The sequence below is a fragment of the Salvelinus sp. IW2-2015 genome, linkage group LG8 (genome assembly GCF_002910315.2).
Source record: "Salvelinus sp. IW2-2015 linkage group LG8, ASM291031v2, whole genome shotgun sequence".
Lineage (NCBI taxonomy): Eukaryota > Metazoa > Chordata > Actinopteri > Salmoniformes > Salmonidae > Salvelinus > Salvelinus sp. IW2-2015.
Genome location: NC_036848.1, coordinates 20,489,502 through 20,506,090, shown reverse-complemented (window position 1 = coordinate 20,506,090; position 16,589 = coordinate 20,489,502). Strand labels below are relative to the sequence as shown.

General features: G+C 43.2%; 1 protein-coding gene across 7 annotated transcripts in view; it reads right to left on the bottom strand.

The window, feature by feature from the left end:
• LOC111967582 (glutamate receptor 2) overlaps positions 1–16,074 on the bottom strand; it is an 86,452-nt gene extending 70,378 nt beyond the window's left edge. For 5 of the 7 annotated variants that reach the window (XM_023992709.2, XM_023992710.2, XM_023992713.2 and 2 more), the window contains exons 1-2: positions 15,641–16,074; positions 15,304–15,444 (exon numbers count right to left, since the gene is read on the bottom strand). In XM_023992709.2, the coding sequence (XP_023848477.1) occupies positions 15,304–15,444; positions 15,641–15,773 (274 nt within the window). In that variant the 5' untranslated portion in view covers positions 15,774–16,074. The remainder of the gene's footprint in view (positions 1–15,303; positions 15,445–15,640) is intronic. The other 2 variants (XM_023992707.2, XM_023992708.2) reach the window with 1 other exon arrangement.
• Between the last annotated feature and the right edge of the window lie 515 nt (positions 16,075–16,589).

Below are 16,589 nucleotides of genomic sequence, written 5' to 3'. Positions count from 1 at the left end.
CCCGGTCCCTGTGCTGCCCTGAGTATGTGTCACTTATCTATACTGAACAAAAATATAAATGCAACATGCGACAATTTCAACAATTTTACTGAGTTACAGTTCATATAAGGAAATCAGTCAATTGAAATAAATTCATTAGGCTCTAATCTATGGATTTAGCATGACTGGGCAGGGGCGCAGCCAGGGGGAGCTAGGCCCAGCCAATTGTAATTAGTTTTCCCCCACAAAAGGGCTTCATTACAGACAGAAATACTCCTCAGTTTCATCAGCTGTGCGGGTGGCTGGTCTCAGACGATCCCGCAGGTGAAGAACCTGAGGTGGAGATCCTGGGCTGTCATGGTTACACGTGGTCTGCGGTTGTGAGGCCAGTTGGATGTACTGCCAAATTCTCTAAAACGAAGTTGGAGGTGGCTTATGGTAAAGAAATCAACATTTAATTGTCTGGCAACAGCTCTCGTGAACATTCCTGCAGTCAGCATGCCAATTGCACGCTCCCTCAAAACTTGAGACATCTGTGGCATTGTGTTGTGTTACAAAACTGCACATTTTAGAGTGGACTTCTATTGTCCCTAGCACAAAGTGCACCTGTGTAAAGATCATGCTGTTTTATCAGTTTATTGATATGCCAGACCTCGCAGGTGGATGGATTATCCTGGCAAAGATATAAACAAATTTGTGCACACCATTTGAGAGAAATAATCTTTGTGTGCATATGGAAAATTTGTGGGATCTTTTATTTCAGCTCATGAAACATGGGACCAACATTTTACATGTTGCGTTTATATTTTTGTTCAGTACTGCACAGGCTGATTCCTGCTCTGAATTTAATCCCCCTTTGGCACAGAGGGAAAGCTTAGTTTGTCTAATGTAGCACCTGAAGCAATGTTAAGGATGGTGGGAACCCACCAATTGAATCCTAAACAGGAAATAACCTCAAGTTAGTGAGAGTCAATGTGTCTCTCTGCCAACCAACATCCCCTAACTCGTACGTGTATGCACACACAAATGCACACTTGGATATGACCCAAATATGCATGTCCCTGTAAAGTATGTGAAGTCTCAGAATTACACCAGAGCATACTATAGCTGGGTATCAACCATTGTATACAATGGTATACAACCACCCTTTACACATTTTATCTTTGTCTGTGGCAGATTGGCAAACATCCTCTCTCTGTCTCTCTCTCTCTGTGTCTCCCTCTTTCTCTAAATAATAAACAATGTTACGGCAGCATGTGACATCTGTTGGGGCATCTATAACAGTCGAAAGGCAGTTTTATGACAATAACAAATGTGCTACTACCATAACATAGCAGCCGAGTGAGGGTCAACATCAGACTGACGATAATGGAAATGTTTGCTATCTTAGAACACGAAACAGACACTTTTGGAGACATTTCTCATATTTTCGCAATTGGCATCCGTGCCATTACACCTGAGATTACACCTGATCTCTCCACTGGTGATGCCCATCGGGGGAATCTCATTTTCATCTTATCTTCCTTATTTATTTGTCACAATTTAACTCCACATCAGTAATCAGGTGTACTCAACGTAGATAGTATGACACATATAGCTAGATGAGCAGAACCTAGCTGACCTTCTCTCCTCAGCCAACTGTAGGCTGATCGTGCTCTTGTTTCGTGTAGCAGTGTGGCCATGAGGTGGCTCGAGGGGACCACTGAGGTTGAGTGAGGCATTGTGGGATTCCTTTGGGTCTGGGGGTCAGGGGCTATTCCGGTAGCTGCTCTGTAGCATCACAGAAAAGAGAAGACTTCAGTCCCTGGCAACACCCACCCTCTCCCGTCCCTGTTTTATTTGCCCTCAGTCTGTCGGGTATGTGCCATGTATTGGTTGGTTGTTTGGGTGGGGGAAGGAGGGTGTCAGGTTGAGAGGGAAGGTCTGCTATAGATGGCTTCACATGAAGAAGAAAAAACCTCTACGGTAGATGTCCCTTGATTTCCTCCAATTACTTTAAACTGACTCTGCATGCTAAATGAGAAGTAATACCTCAGGAAACACATTGCCATTTCATTCCATTTTGCAAATGAAACATTACAAAAAATGATTCTCCAAAGCAAAGGCGTAAAGCAAGACCAGACCACACTATGTGGTTGTATACACAGGCAATATTTCATTTTAAAAAGACAATACTGTATTCAAAGCCACATTGATTCTCATCAAGCAACCCATGCGTCCTTTGTGCACAGGACCACAACACTGAAGCGTGTAGGGATGCTGTTAGACTACTCATTCAAGGGTTTTTCTTAATTTGTACTATTTTCTACATTGTAGACATCAAAACTATGAAATAACATATATGGAATCATGTAGTAACCAAAAAGTGTTAAACAAATCAAAATCTATTTTAGACTTTAGATTATTCAAAGTAGTCACCCTTTGCCTTGATAACAGCTTTGCACACTCTTGGCATTCTCTCAACCAGCTTCATGAGGAATGCTTTTCCAACAGTCTTGAAGGAGTTCCCACATATGCTGAGCACTTGTTGGCTGCTTTTCCTTCACTCTGCAGTCCAACTCATACCAAACCATCTCCTTTGGGTTGAGGTTGGGTGATTGTGGAGGCCAGGTCATCTGATGCAGCACTCCATCACTCTCCTTCTTGGACAAATAGCCCTTAAACAGCCTTCAGGTGTGTTGGGTCACTGTGCTATTGAAAATCAAGTAATAGTCCCACTAAACGCAAACCATATGGGATGGCGTATCGCTGCAGAATGCTGTGGTAGCAATGCTGCTTAAGTGTTCCTTGAATTCTAAATAAATCACTGACTGTGTCACCAGCAAAGCACCCCCACACCATCACATCTCCTCCTCCATGCTTCACGGTGGGTACCACACATGCAAAGATCATCCGTTCACCTACTCTGCGTCTCACAAAGACACAGTGTTTGGAAACAAAAATCTCACATTTGGACTCATCAGGCCAATGGACAGATTTTCACCGGTCTAATGTTCATTGCTCATGTTTCTTGGCCCAAGCAAGTCGCTCCTCCTTATTGGTATCCTTTAGTAGTGGTTTCTTTACAGCAATTCAACCATGAAGACCTGGTTCATCAGTCTCCTCTGAACAGTTGATGTTGAGATGTGTCTGTTACTTGAACTCTGTGAAGCATTTATTTGGGTTGCAATTTCTGAGGCTGGTAACTCTAATAAACGTATCCTCTGCAGCAGAGGTAACTCTGGGTCTTCCTTTCCTGTGTCGGTCCTCATGAGAGCCAGTTTCATCATAGCACTTGATGGTTCTTGCGACTGCACAAATGTTACGGATTGACTGACCTTCATGTCTTAAAGTAATGATGGACTGTCGTTTCTCTTTGCTTATTTGAGCTATTCTTGCCATAATATGGACTTGGTCTGTTACCAAACAGGGCTATCTTCTGTATACCACACCTACCTTGTCACAACACAACTGATTGGCAAGAACACATTTAGGAAAGAAATTCCAAAAATGTACTTTTATCAAGACACACCTGTTAATTGAAATGCATTCCAGGTGACTACCTCATGTAGCTGGTTGAGAGAATGCCAAGATTGTGCAAATCTGTCATCAAGGCTAAGGGTGGCTACTTGAAGAATCTCAAATATAAAATATATTTTGATTTGTTTTACACTTTTTTGGTTACTACAGGATTCCATATGTACTATTTCATAATTTTGATGTCTACACTATTATTCTACAATGTAGAAAATAGTAAAAAATTAAAAATAAAACTCTGGAATAAGTAAGTGTGTCCAAACTTTTTACTGGTACTGTATATAAAATTACATTTCATTCAAATACCACAAACACATAGGTTTTGGCCAAGCAGTACTCTCTTTAATGATGTCTTGGCATGCTAGGTACTACTGCTGTATAGAAAGACTGTTTCATCCAATGAGCCAGATAGCCAGGTTGCCAGGGAAACCAAACACTTTCCCTGTTTGCTTGGGCTGAATGTCACACATACTGTAAGTGATGTGTGTGAAAGCTTACTTCTTCAGTGTTGTCAGGTAATTTGTGCATATAAAAGGATGGAACAACAACATTACATACACAAAGAAAAGGGATAATGTATGGACAAATGGGAAGACATTCCATTTAATTTATTGAAAGGCATACTGTGGACAACGTGACACTTGCACCCTGATGTTGACTGATTTCTGGCGTTCTGGGTTTGAGACAATATCTGTTGTCCAATGATTTGGCAGTGTTGATTAGAACAGTAAACTGGTTTGTAAGAATAAGAAACGGTATCGCATTGTTGACCTATATGTCCTGTGTTACACTTCTTTCTGTCGATTCTACCAAAAATAACCCCAAAGCCTTATTGGATATGATTGCAGTTACAATCAGGGCACATTGTCTCAATTATACCTGCTCAAATTGGTTCATCATGCATGCATGATGTAGCATTCTCATTTCATTGCTATGGTGCTGTAAAGACACCAACAACATATAATTGGTCAAACCATTTAACACATATACAATATATTATTTTCATGCACTAATGCTCAGAATAGATCACAACACATGGCTATACACAAATTAAAAACGTATGTTAATTCCAAAGGCCAATTTTCCCTTTTTGTCACCATGGCTACCAAAGAGCTATACTAATCAAGTTATTATGATGTTGGATCATTACTGAATGTTGATTGCGCCATCGTGCATCAGTCATTCCACTTGTTGTGCTTTGGGTAATTTGAAGAACAACAGCCCCGATGTCAGGGAACGTTTGGAATTAACATACGCCTTACGGAAAGACGAATGAAACTTCCGTCTACTCATCTATCAATGGAGAGCTAGTCTGGCACCACGTTGCTATGGTAACAGTGGTGCAGACTTGGCTGCGTCGAGCTACTAAAACACTGTGAAATGGGTCGTGTATGTCTCTGATATCAGATTTTTGTTGACTCCCTTTCCTACGGTACAAATACCGTATCACCCATCAACTTTAAGTTACGGCAAACCATACATGCATGTGTTGTTTTGGGTTAGTACAGGCGGATATAGTTTTGGCACTAACGTTTCAAGGACCAAATGAAAACAACCCTGATGAAGGGTAACATCCATCCTTCAGGTCCCACTGCATTGATAAACAACATGAACAACGACTGGAAATGAAGTGTGAGAAGAAGCATGCTTAGAGGGCGGTCCTCTACCCCCTCCAACCAAGCCTGTACATGCGTGCCCTGTCTGCCACAGCAACTGTGGTCAGTCATACTAGAAGCCTTGTATGGGCTGGAACACAATTACTTCTAGAGGCGAGCGGAAATCGAACTGTCAGATAATTTATGCATCTCCCCCCGCTCTCTCTCCTACTCCCACGCTCTCCAGTCGCTGCTTAGCCACAGTAGGAGAATAAATAGGTCTTATAATAAATAGACGGGGGTGGGGGCGGTCAACTCTGAGAATGAAAGTACTGTATGTATGCACTCTAGCTCATTGTACTGGTCTGTGAGGAAATCTACAGTACCTCTTCAAGAACAGAACACACACACACTCTGTCGCTCTCTCTCTCTCTCTCTCACACACACACACACACAACCAGCCACCCTTCTTTCCCCTCGCAGCAGGTACAATCAGAAATCTTTCCCCGCAACTAGAGTGACAGATACAACAGAGTTACCGCCTACCTACGGCATTGCAGGGTTCCACAGGAAAAAAACCACCCAAGGTCTCTTTAATTGAATAGGATTGAATATCACTGTCAAGTACATGGGGAGGGGAGCAGAGTGCTGGTTAGCTAAACATATCGTGACAGAGGAGACCCCCCCTATCGATTAGACCCCTTATGGTGGTTTTGGATAGGTATGAATCATCCTGTCTCCTTTAATGGACCTTGGTTGCTCGGCTGCACACAGATACCTTGTCTATCTCATATGTGGCATTACGTAAACCTGTTAAATAGGTTGCTTGAATAGAGAATAACACAATTCTCACAATTTTTTTCTATGTCTGGCTGGGTTTCTATCTCACTGCCTCTTGCTCTGTCCATCCTCCATTGCCCACTTTCTCTGCCCATCATGATCTTTAACTCTTCTCTCTCTCTTACGCACGCACACACACAAATATGTCAGGTTTTTTGATGAGAACAGGTAGAGGAGAGTGGGCTAAGTTGGGCCATTTTTTACATTCATCATCACTCTGTCAAGGGAAATATATTATTATTTCTAACAAAGATATTTAAATATATTCCAGGATGTTGTGTACAATCAGATTTCATGTAAATATTGACGTTTTTAAAAGATAGCTTGTCCAAAAAAAGTGGTCTCTTGGCACATCTTACGCCTGTCACGATCGTCTTGCTGAGAGAGAGTGGACCAAGGCGCAGCGTGTGCAAAATACATTATTTTATTTGAGAAGGGAAAAACACGCAACGAACACTTTAACAAACTGAAAACAAAACAACAAACGATCGTGAAGCTAWAGACGTAAGTGCACACACAAGCTACAAACGTACAACATAGACAATTACCCACATTAACCTAATGCCTATGGCTGTCTTAAATATGGCTCCCAATCAGAGACAATTAATGACATCTGTCTCTGATTGAGAACCATTCAGGCAACCATAGACACAGCTAGACACCTACACTAAACACAAACCCATCTACTCTACTTAACCCCCTAAACCATACAACCACCCTAGACAATACAAAAACACATACATTCCCCATGTCACACCCTGACCTAACTAAAATAATAAAGAAAACAAAGAATACTAAGGCCAGGGCGTGACAGTACCCCCCCCCCCCCCCAAAGGTGCGACTCCCCGGCCGAGAACCTGAAACAGAAGGGGAGGGTCCGGGGTGCCCCCATCATGGCGGCGGCTCGGGCGCGGGACGAGGCCCCCACTCCACCATTGTTCAATACCCGCTTTGGTGGCGCCTCTGGAGCGCGCGACCTTGTTAGCAAGTGCCGGACTGAAGACCATCCCAGAAGCGCCACCGGACGGATGGGTAGCTCCGGACTGAAGGGCAGCTCATGACTGGAGGACAGCTCATGACTGCGAGGACAGCTCATGACTGGAGGACAGCTCATGACTGGAGGACAGCTCATGACTGGAACAGCTCCATGACTGAAGCGGCAGCTCCGGACTGAGGGACGGCAACTCCGACTGAGGAACGGCAGGCTCCGGACTGAGGACGCAGCTCCGACTGAGGGACGCAGCTCCGGACTGAGGGACGCAGCTCGGACTGAGAGAGGCTGCTCATGGCTGGCTGACGATCTGGCTGCTCATGGCTGGCTTGACGGATCTGGCTGCTCATGGCTGGCTGACGGATCTGGCTGCTCATGGCTGGCTGACGGATCTGGCTGCTCATGGCTGGCGTGAACGGATCTGGCTGCTCATGGCTGGCTGCACGTGTCTGGCTGCTCATGGGCTAGGCTGGCGGATCTGCTGCTCATGGCTGGCTGGCAGATCTGGCTGCTCATGGCTCCTGACTGACGAACGGCTCTGACGGCTCGGGACAGACGGGCGCTCTAATGGCTCGGGACAGACGGATGGCTCAGATGGCGCTGGGCAGACGATGCTCAGATGGCGCTGGGCAGAACGGATGGCTCAGATGGCCTGGGCAGGACGGATGGCTCAGAGGCGCTGGGCAGACGGATGGCTCAGATGGCGCTGGGCAGACGGATGGCTCAGATGGCGCTGGGCAGACTCTGGCGGCTGAGGCGCACTGTAGGCCTGGTGCGTGGTACCGGAACTGGAGGTACCGGGCTAAGACACGCACCTTCAGGCTAGTGCGGGGAGAATGGAACAGGGCATACTGGGACCCTGGATACGCACATTAGGCCTAGTGCGTGGTGCCGGCACTGGTGGTACCGGGCTGAAGACACGCATCTCAGGGCTAGTGCGGGGAGCAGCAACAGGACGCACAGGACTCTGGAGAYGCACAGGAGGCTTGGTGCGTGGTGTAGGCACTGGTGGTAATGGGCTGGAGACACGCACCATAGGGCTAGTGCGTGGAGGAGGAACAGGGCTCTGGAGTCGCACAGGAAGCCTGGTGCGTGGTGTAGGCACTGGTGGTACTGGGCTGGGGCGGGGAGGTGGCGCCGGAAATACCTGACCGTGCCATCGTACTGGCTCCCTTGAACACTGAGCCTGCCCAACCTTACCTGGTTGTATGCTCCCCGTCGCCCGACCAGTGCGGGGAGGTGGAATAACCCGCACCGGGCTATGTAGGCGAACCGGGGACACCATGCGTAAGGCTGGTGCCATGTAAGCCGGCCCGAGGAGACGCACTGGTGGCCAGATGCGTTGGGCCGGCTTCATGACATCCGGCTCAATCCTCAATCAAGCCCTGCCAGTGCGGGGAGGTGGAATAACCCACACCGGGCTATGAACACGTACAGGAGACACCATGCGCTCTACTGCGTAACACGGTGTCTGCCCGTACTCTCGCTCTCCACGGTAAGTACAGGGAGTAGGCGCAGGTCTCCTACCTGACTTCGCCACACTCCCTTTTAGCCCCCCCCCAAGAAATGTTTGGGTTGTACTCGCGGGCTTCCAGCCTTGCCTCCGTGCTGCCTCCTCATATCGCCTCCTCTCGGCTTTAGCTGCCTCCAGCTCWTCACGAGGGAGGCGATATTCTCCCGGTTGTTATTCTCCCGGTTGTGCCCAAGGTCCCTTTCCATCTAATATCTCCTCCCATGTAGGTGGGTCCTGTTGCTGTTTCACACGCTGCTTGGTCCATTGGTGGGTAATGGCGGTAAGAAAACAAAGAATACTAAGGCCAGGGCGTGACAACGCCTACAAATTTCTTCACTGAATTAAATATTACCACGACCTTTTGTCTATCTTTACTTACCAAACACAATCGCTTTTGTCTTTTAATAATTGTAAGCATATTTTAACACAGGCTTAACACCTAACAACATTGTACTTGTTTTTGTGTGTGTTTTTTTTACACTTTTAACATAGGCCAGGCCCTGTTGTTACCTCATATCCCAGCGACAATGGCTTGCATTATGCCTGGGAAGAAAACATTTCTATTTGATCAACTTGCCATTGCCTCAACTTACCCCAAGGCAAACATTTTGACTATATTAGCCCACACAGCTAAGAATGTGCCCTTTCATGCTATTTTAGGGACTCATATTGAAGATTATAGAGACCCCAACTTTGGTTTAGACACAAGCATCATGAAACCTCTAAAACAATACATTAAATTGACTTGGTGAAAATCTGTTTTTTGGACCCAACTCACTTACCACTTTTTCCATGTGGTTTCTTCCTTCACAGACTCCATGAAACGAGGACATCTTCCAAAATATTTGTTGAAATTATTCATTTTGTGTATGGTTTTCTAGAAACAAGGGTGGCTTAATATACCGCTTTGGCTCCACTTACCCCACTCTCCACTTACCCCACTCTCCACTGATGAGAAATAAACCTACAACAGCGTCCCAATTCATATCGTAATCAAAGCGAAAAATTCCTCTCCATCAGAGGGGTAGTGAGCTCGGCATCTAGTGTTGCTAATGAATGCACCCCTACAGCAAATATCCCGATTAGAACAAACAGAATAAATCATATGCGTTTTCCAAATTGATCCAGCATCAAATTGACTATACAAATATTGTGATATTGGGGCTCCCGAGTGGCGCAGCAGTCTACGGCATTGCTTCTCAGTGCAAGAGGCGTCTCTGCAGTCCCTGGTTCAAATCCAGGCTGCATCACATCCGGCCATTGTTGGGAGTCCCATAGAGCAGTCGTCTCAGCGTCATCCAGGTTTGGCCGGGGTAGGCTGTCATTGTAAATAAGAATTTGTTCTTAACTGACTTGCCTAGTTACATAAAGATGACATTTAAAAAATATCAAGACACCCTGTGGACATGGATTTATGACCTTCATTTCCACACCTTTTTAATGGAGTACTAAGGATTTTCACTGCTTCTTCCAAATTCTGAGCTAAATGGTATCAAGACACCCTGTGTCTTGCACAATATGCACAATATTAAGGGGTAAAACCAGACAGAGAATTATGATGCATAATGAATATGCTGTTGCTGAACCCGTACCTATAGAATATATTTCTATGATGGAACCCACTTATGGCATGCATTGTATTACATATCACTGTAAGTTGCTCTGAACACAAACATCTACCAACTGACTAAAATAAATATAGGGCCTATGATCTGTCCACCACACTTGTACCTCTGTACCCACATGTGACAGAATTGGATCAGGTGAAGTAGGCAATATTAACCTGGTACTAGATTTGTTTGTGCCGTCTTGCCAACTGGGACTAGGCAGGACAATAAGTCCGGCATTGTTTGTACCTTGTGTAGTAGTTGCTGTTCTGAAGTGTAGCTATTTATTATAATGGCGATAAGTCTCAGATGTCAAGGACGGCTGGTACATAATCATAATTGTGCTCCATCTCCGCTCCATCTCCTTGGCAAATAAGTGCTCTGCCTTCAGAATCTCGACTGGAACAGTAAATAGTTGTCGCTACAGTGCCTTCTGCCCTTGAGTGTACCGTAGCCTACCTACAGTTTGATAAAGGATGAACGATAATGGATGTGCGTAGGAGCCAGGCGTGTTTTTTTAATCAGGTCCCATATCAGATTAATTTCTTTATTTGAATGAACACGTCAAGATCGCTCCTATGGGATAAGGGTGACATGCTGACGTGGTGCTGAACTAGGAATAGGATGAAGTTGACGCTGATCGACAGTATGGTTAGTTCTCTGTTTCCACCTATAATAGTTAAGGTTAGGAATGGGGAAGATGATTTGAGATCTGTGACTTTAACTCGAGCTACAAGTTATTACAGAACACGGCTGAGTCCTCTCTAGTTGAACATATAGTAGCAGCCTACAAATGCAAGAAAGCAATAACATCGAGCTCATTATTGTTTCGCTAATCTAACTTTTTTTGGACGGACAAGTGACATACAGTGTAATGCACTGTGACTCCATATAGAGCACATCAACGTGAATAGACTTGACCTCGCTGCCTCGGAAGCAGTGAGCGGGCTAAGCAATGTGACATGAGACAAGAGGAGACGACTTCGACTAGACTTGAAGTCTTTGAACAAGTGTGTAATTGATATCTCAGCTCTGTGTAGTTTAAAAAGACACCCCACTTACAGTATGTGTGGATGGAGGATTATTAAAAGGAGAGGAGGCTGTGTGCCAAATGGCACCCTATTCCCTATGTAGTGCACTACTTTTGGCCAGGGCCCATATGGCTCTAGTGCACTACATTGGGAATAGGGTGCCATTTCAAATGCACTCTGGGTTAAGGAGAGTATTCAGGGCAGGCTAAGGTCCACAGAGGGCTGTCTAGCCTCGATTTATGAAAGGCCCAACTTCCTAGCCTACTTAATATTTTACAGCGTCTTCTATAATAGGGCATTTAAATGTATTTAATTAAGATTGTACAATAAACTGACCATGGAATATGCTTTCTGCATCATTCAGATTTTTGCTTTTGATCATACGTGAACATTTAAAATGGCATGTGGATACAACAAGGTAACTGTCAAAATAAAGGAAACACCAACATAGAGTGTCTTAATAGGGCGTTGGGCCACCACAACCCAGAACAGCTTCAATACACCATGGCATAGATTCTACACGAGTCTGGAACTCTATTGGAGGGATGCAACCCCATTCTTCCACAAGTTATTCCATAATTTGGTGTTTTGTTGATGGTGGTGGAAAACGCTGTTACAGGCGCAGCTCCAGAATTTGTTCAATTGGTTTGAGATCTGGTGACTGAGACGACCATGGCAAATGGTTTACATCATTTTCATGATCATCAAACCATTCAATGACCACTCGTGCCTTGTGGATGGGGGCATTGTCATCCTATGGGGGCATTTTTATTGTTTTTATGTCACCATTATTTTACCAGGTAAGTGGACTGAGAACACATTCTCACTTAGAGAAATGACATGGGGAATAGTTACAGAGGGGAGAAGAGGGGATGAATGAGCCAATTGGAAGCCATGGTAGCCAAAATAATGACCTGCCCAGCATTTCTTATACATGACCCTAAGCATGATGGGATGTTAATTACTTAATTAACTCAGAAACCACACCTGTGTGGAAGCACCTGCTTTCAATAGACTTTGTAGCCCTCATTTACTCAAGTGTTTCTACACTGAACACAAATCTATACGCAACATGTAAAGTGTTGGTCCCATGTTTCATGAACTAAAACAATAGTTCCAATAAAGGATCCATATGCACAAAAAGCATATTTCTCTTTAGTATTGTGCACAAATTTGTTTACATCCATTTTAGTGAGCATTTCTAATTTTCCAAGACCATCCATCCACCTGACAGGTGTGGCTTATCAAGAAGCTGATTAAAAAGCATGATCATTACACAGGTGCACCTGGTGCTGGGGACAATAAAAGGCCACTCTAAAATGTGCAGTTTTGTCACACAATACAATACCCCAGATTTTTCAAGTTTTAAGGGAACGTGCAATTGGCATGCTGATTGCATGTCCACCAGAGCTGTTGCCAGAGTTGAATGTTCATTTCTCTACCAACGTCGTTTTAGAGAATTTGGCAGTACGTCCAACCGGCCTCAAAACCACGTGTCGTGTGGGCAAGGGGTTTGCTGTTCTCAACATTGTGAACAGAGTGCCCCATGGTGACGATGGGGTTATGGTATGGGCAGGCATAAGCTACCGACAATGAATACAATTTAATTGTATATAATTTAATGAATATAATTTAATTGAATTTTTATGTATAGAAATAGTGTGACGAGATCCTGAGGGCCATCTGTATTCCCAGTCATGTGAAATCAATAGATTAGGGGCTAATGAATTTATTTCAATTGATTGATTGTCTTATATGAACTGTAACTCAGTAAAATCTTTGAAATTGTTGCACTTTGCGTTTATATTTTGGTTCAGTATATTGCTTTGGCAGTTACCTGTGCATCATAACAAGGTCAGATGCAGGTAAATGCTTTCATACATCGTAGACGTACCACTCTGGCCCAACAAGACTTCCTTGAATAAAATTGTACAAGCTCTTGTTTTTTCTTATGGTCACTATAAAAGCCAGGCCAACAATATCCCAGTAAAGGAATTATTATCTGACTCATTGCTTAACCTGTACAAAATTGTCTGAGAAAATGTCAATCTACTTCTTTATGAATTAGCTTATCTCACAAGGTATACTTGTAAGGGAAGCTTATGCCTTCAAATTGGCCTGGATTCTACTGTACTTTGGGCTACTATACAACTTGGTGATTTAGCTAATCAGAGTGTATTTCATCCCAGGTATATCATTCGTTCAATTCATTAAACATATCCCATTGACTGGTTACATTGTTTCACCTAATGTACAGCAAAATGATCAATCTAATTTTAATATGGCTTCTATAAATGTCTCTGTGCCCAGCTTTTTAATGGTGCTTTCTCATCTGAAAATGTATGTTTCAAATATGAAGGGAATTACTGTAATGCCTTCTAATGTATAGTGTCATCTATTGGATTAAAAGAGTAGCCTATATAGTCAAACGCTTGAGAAGGGCCACTCACTCTCAAATAATATATGTTCACATAGAGAAAACACACACATATATATATATATATATATATATATCTGTATTGTATTGCCAAATGTGCTACCAATTATTATGAGTGTTTTTTAACATTGGTTTACATGAGTTTGAATTGGTCCATTGACCAATTCGTTGACTAAAAGGCAAGGCTATCACATATCTATCACAGGAGGCTGGGGCAGGGAGGACGGCTAATAATGGCTGGAATGGAGTGAATGGAATGGTATCAAACACATGGAACCATGTCCTTGATACCATTCCATTCCAGACATTACTAGGAGCCCGTCCTCCCCAACTAAGGTGCGACCAGCCACCTGTGAGATCTATTGTCCCTATTTTTTTCTAATAAATGATGACACCTATCAATAATAGGCTACAGTAGGCCTATGTCCAAAGAACATGCTTTCAGCCTTTTCCCTACCGAAAAAGTTACTGCTTTTTAAAGTGCATATCAAGTGAGGCAAATGTGTAAGTTACAATGATTCCATCTGCTTCTTATTTACAGTAGACTACTTACTGAATGAAGCCATATGTAACCCTACTGCATAAGAACAACCTCTGACATAACAGTTATGGGGATTGAGGTTGTTGCTTAGAACCCAAGCGGTGACTGACATGTCGCTGTTCTCCTGATCCAGCATCATCAGGCATCTGACGCGTTGAGGTTCAACACAACAAGCTTTTATGTGGAAAGTGTGGAAACGGTGATTATAATCAATGCACATGGTATAAAAAATATCCTTGAGTTTTGATTTAATATACCTCAGAGACGTTTTTCCCAAACGAACTGTCGCTTGGCAACAGCTAGATGAAATGGGGAGCCCATCCATTTTAGAGCGGCGCTCATTAATCGCTCAGTGAACAGATCAAATCGAACCTATTCTTTTTTTAAACTATTAAATATTGTCAGTTTAAATATATATATATATATATATATATATATATTGTTTCAGTTGATTGTTCTCAATATATATATATATAAAGAAATTGCGTTGAAGAACCTAATAACATAACGAATGTGGGCCAAGAAGTGGTAGGCAATAGGCTGGTCCAGAAAGCTATAACCTCCTCTCAATGCCCAGAGGGAAGAACCCTTAATGATTTAATTATTACACTTAGCCTATCTTTCTCATCCACAGAACTACATGTAATGCATAGGCTACCTGATATAGATTAGTTCCTTTACTAAATACGGTTAATAAATGCCTATTAAATATGTGGAACAATAAACTCATTTTCAATTAACGGGAGTGAATGTATTTTAACCTAGGTCATGTCTATCAGAGATGAAAAGCTATTGCAAACGGTGAGAATATTTGACAAAAGATAATACAACTGTCTTGAATTTGATTAAAATACGAAATTACAATGGATACTCCCAGTGCCTACTTGTCATGCAAGACATTACGCGCGCCTGTGTCAATGGAGCATCACTGTGACTTACTGTTACTGTGGAAACCAACTTTACTTTGTCATTTCTCACACAGAGAAGATGAACACTAATCCACATCAGATCTTTTTTTACAAACAGCCTACTTGTCCATGTCTTTCCACAACAGATGTGGTTTCACCGATTTAAATAAGCTCACAAATTACGCGCTAATTGAGTGGTTCCATGCACCGTTTCTAAGTAGCCTAAGTGAATCCATCAATTGATAGTTTTGCTGTGTTTTATATTGGTATATTTGAAGGGGATGAAAATTGATTTCATTGTTAAGTTTGTAAAGAGACCTGAAATAGGCTTCATTTGTTACTTACAACAATTGGTGACAGCAAAACTGTTTGCTACTTCCAGATTGTCAATATGGGGCGTCAATCTGAATTCGGGTGTGCCGAATTGAACCATTCCTATCCGAAATGCACTGTACTCCTGATCAGCACCCCTTGGAAAGAGTCCACCTGTAATAGAAACAATTGGACATCTCAATATACTTGTGTATAGCATATTCCAAAATGTTATATTGTTGATTTATTTAATTAAAATTTGCATGACCAGCTTTCATCATGCATTGGCAAAATCACGAGCCTACTTGCGGGACCTATGTCCCAAAAATATAGGCTATCCCTGAAATTAACGAATTTGCTTGATACATACCAATTTGTACACTTTGAGAGCCACCAAGCACCAAACCCCATAAAACAGGTAGAACGAAAACCGATAAATTCATAAACTTAGGCATTTCCATGAAAAAAAGTGCCCACATCCACCCAAGAATGGAGATATTCATTGTTTCTCAATAATAGTCTATGTTAGATCCGACACATATCGGCGACTTGATGTCAGGAAAAATGCACTGGTGACTATTTTCTGCAGGTGTTTTTTTTTTGTATAGAAAAGGAAGGCTCCTGCTCCAGGTCCAGCAGTGAAGGAATGCTATAATGTAAATTAACCGTCTCTTCCGGTCCTCCTCCTTGCGCTGTCCGCCTGCGAGTCGTAGATACCTCCTTTAAGCACTGGAACAATGCTCGTCTCCGCTCCGTGCGCTGGAGATCCTTTCAGCATCATGGACAAGCGACGAATGTTAATGAGAAGCGTAAAGACAGGAGAGGAGCCGAGCGTGCGCTCCACTTCAGTGCCTCGCGACTCATTAGTGTGTGTATGTACATGTTTGTTGAGCATGTGTATAATAGATGAAATATGTGCGCTTGACTTTACATTTTTGAACCTGCTACGAGTCATGGCAAACCATAAGACAATCTCATTATCTCAGGGGTTTGCTTCGTGTTATACAAGTCATTATTGAAGGTTTAGCCCTCACTGTATCACTCTGCACGAACATGGGAAAGTATGACATTAATACATCTTGTATTAATCTGTGTGTGCCCTGCTGATAATGACTCAGTCACACCCCCCCCCAAAAAAAATCATGTAGTTAAGCAAATAATAGCCATGCCAGTTTGAGTGGCATCTTACTTATTCCATGGGTAGTGTGTGCCATCCTCAAAAGCAGATAGCTGTGCAGCTATTGACCAATGCCTGCTTCTTAGGCCTGAAACATTCATCTGTCTATATCTCGGAGACATTTAAATTGCACTTGATGAAC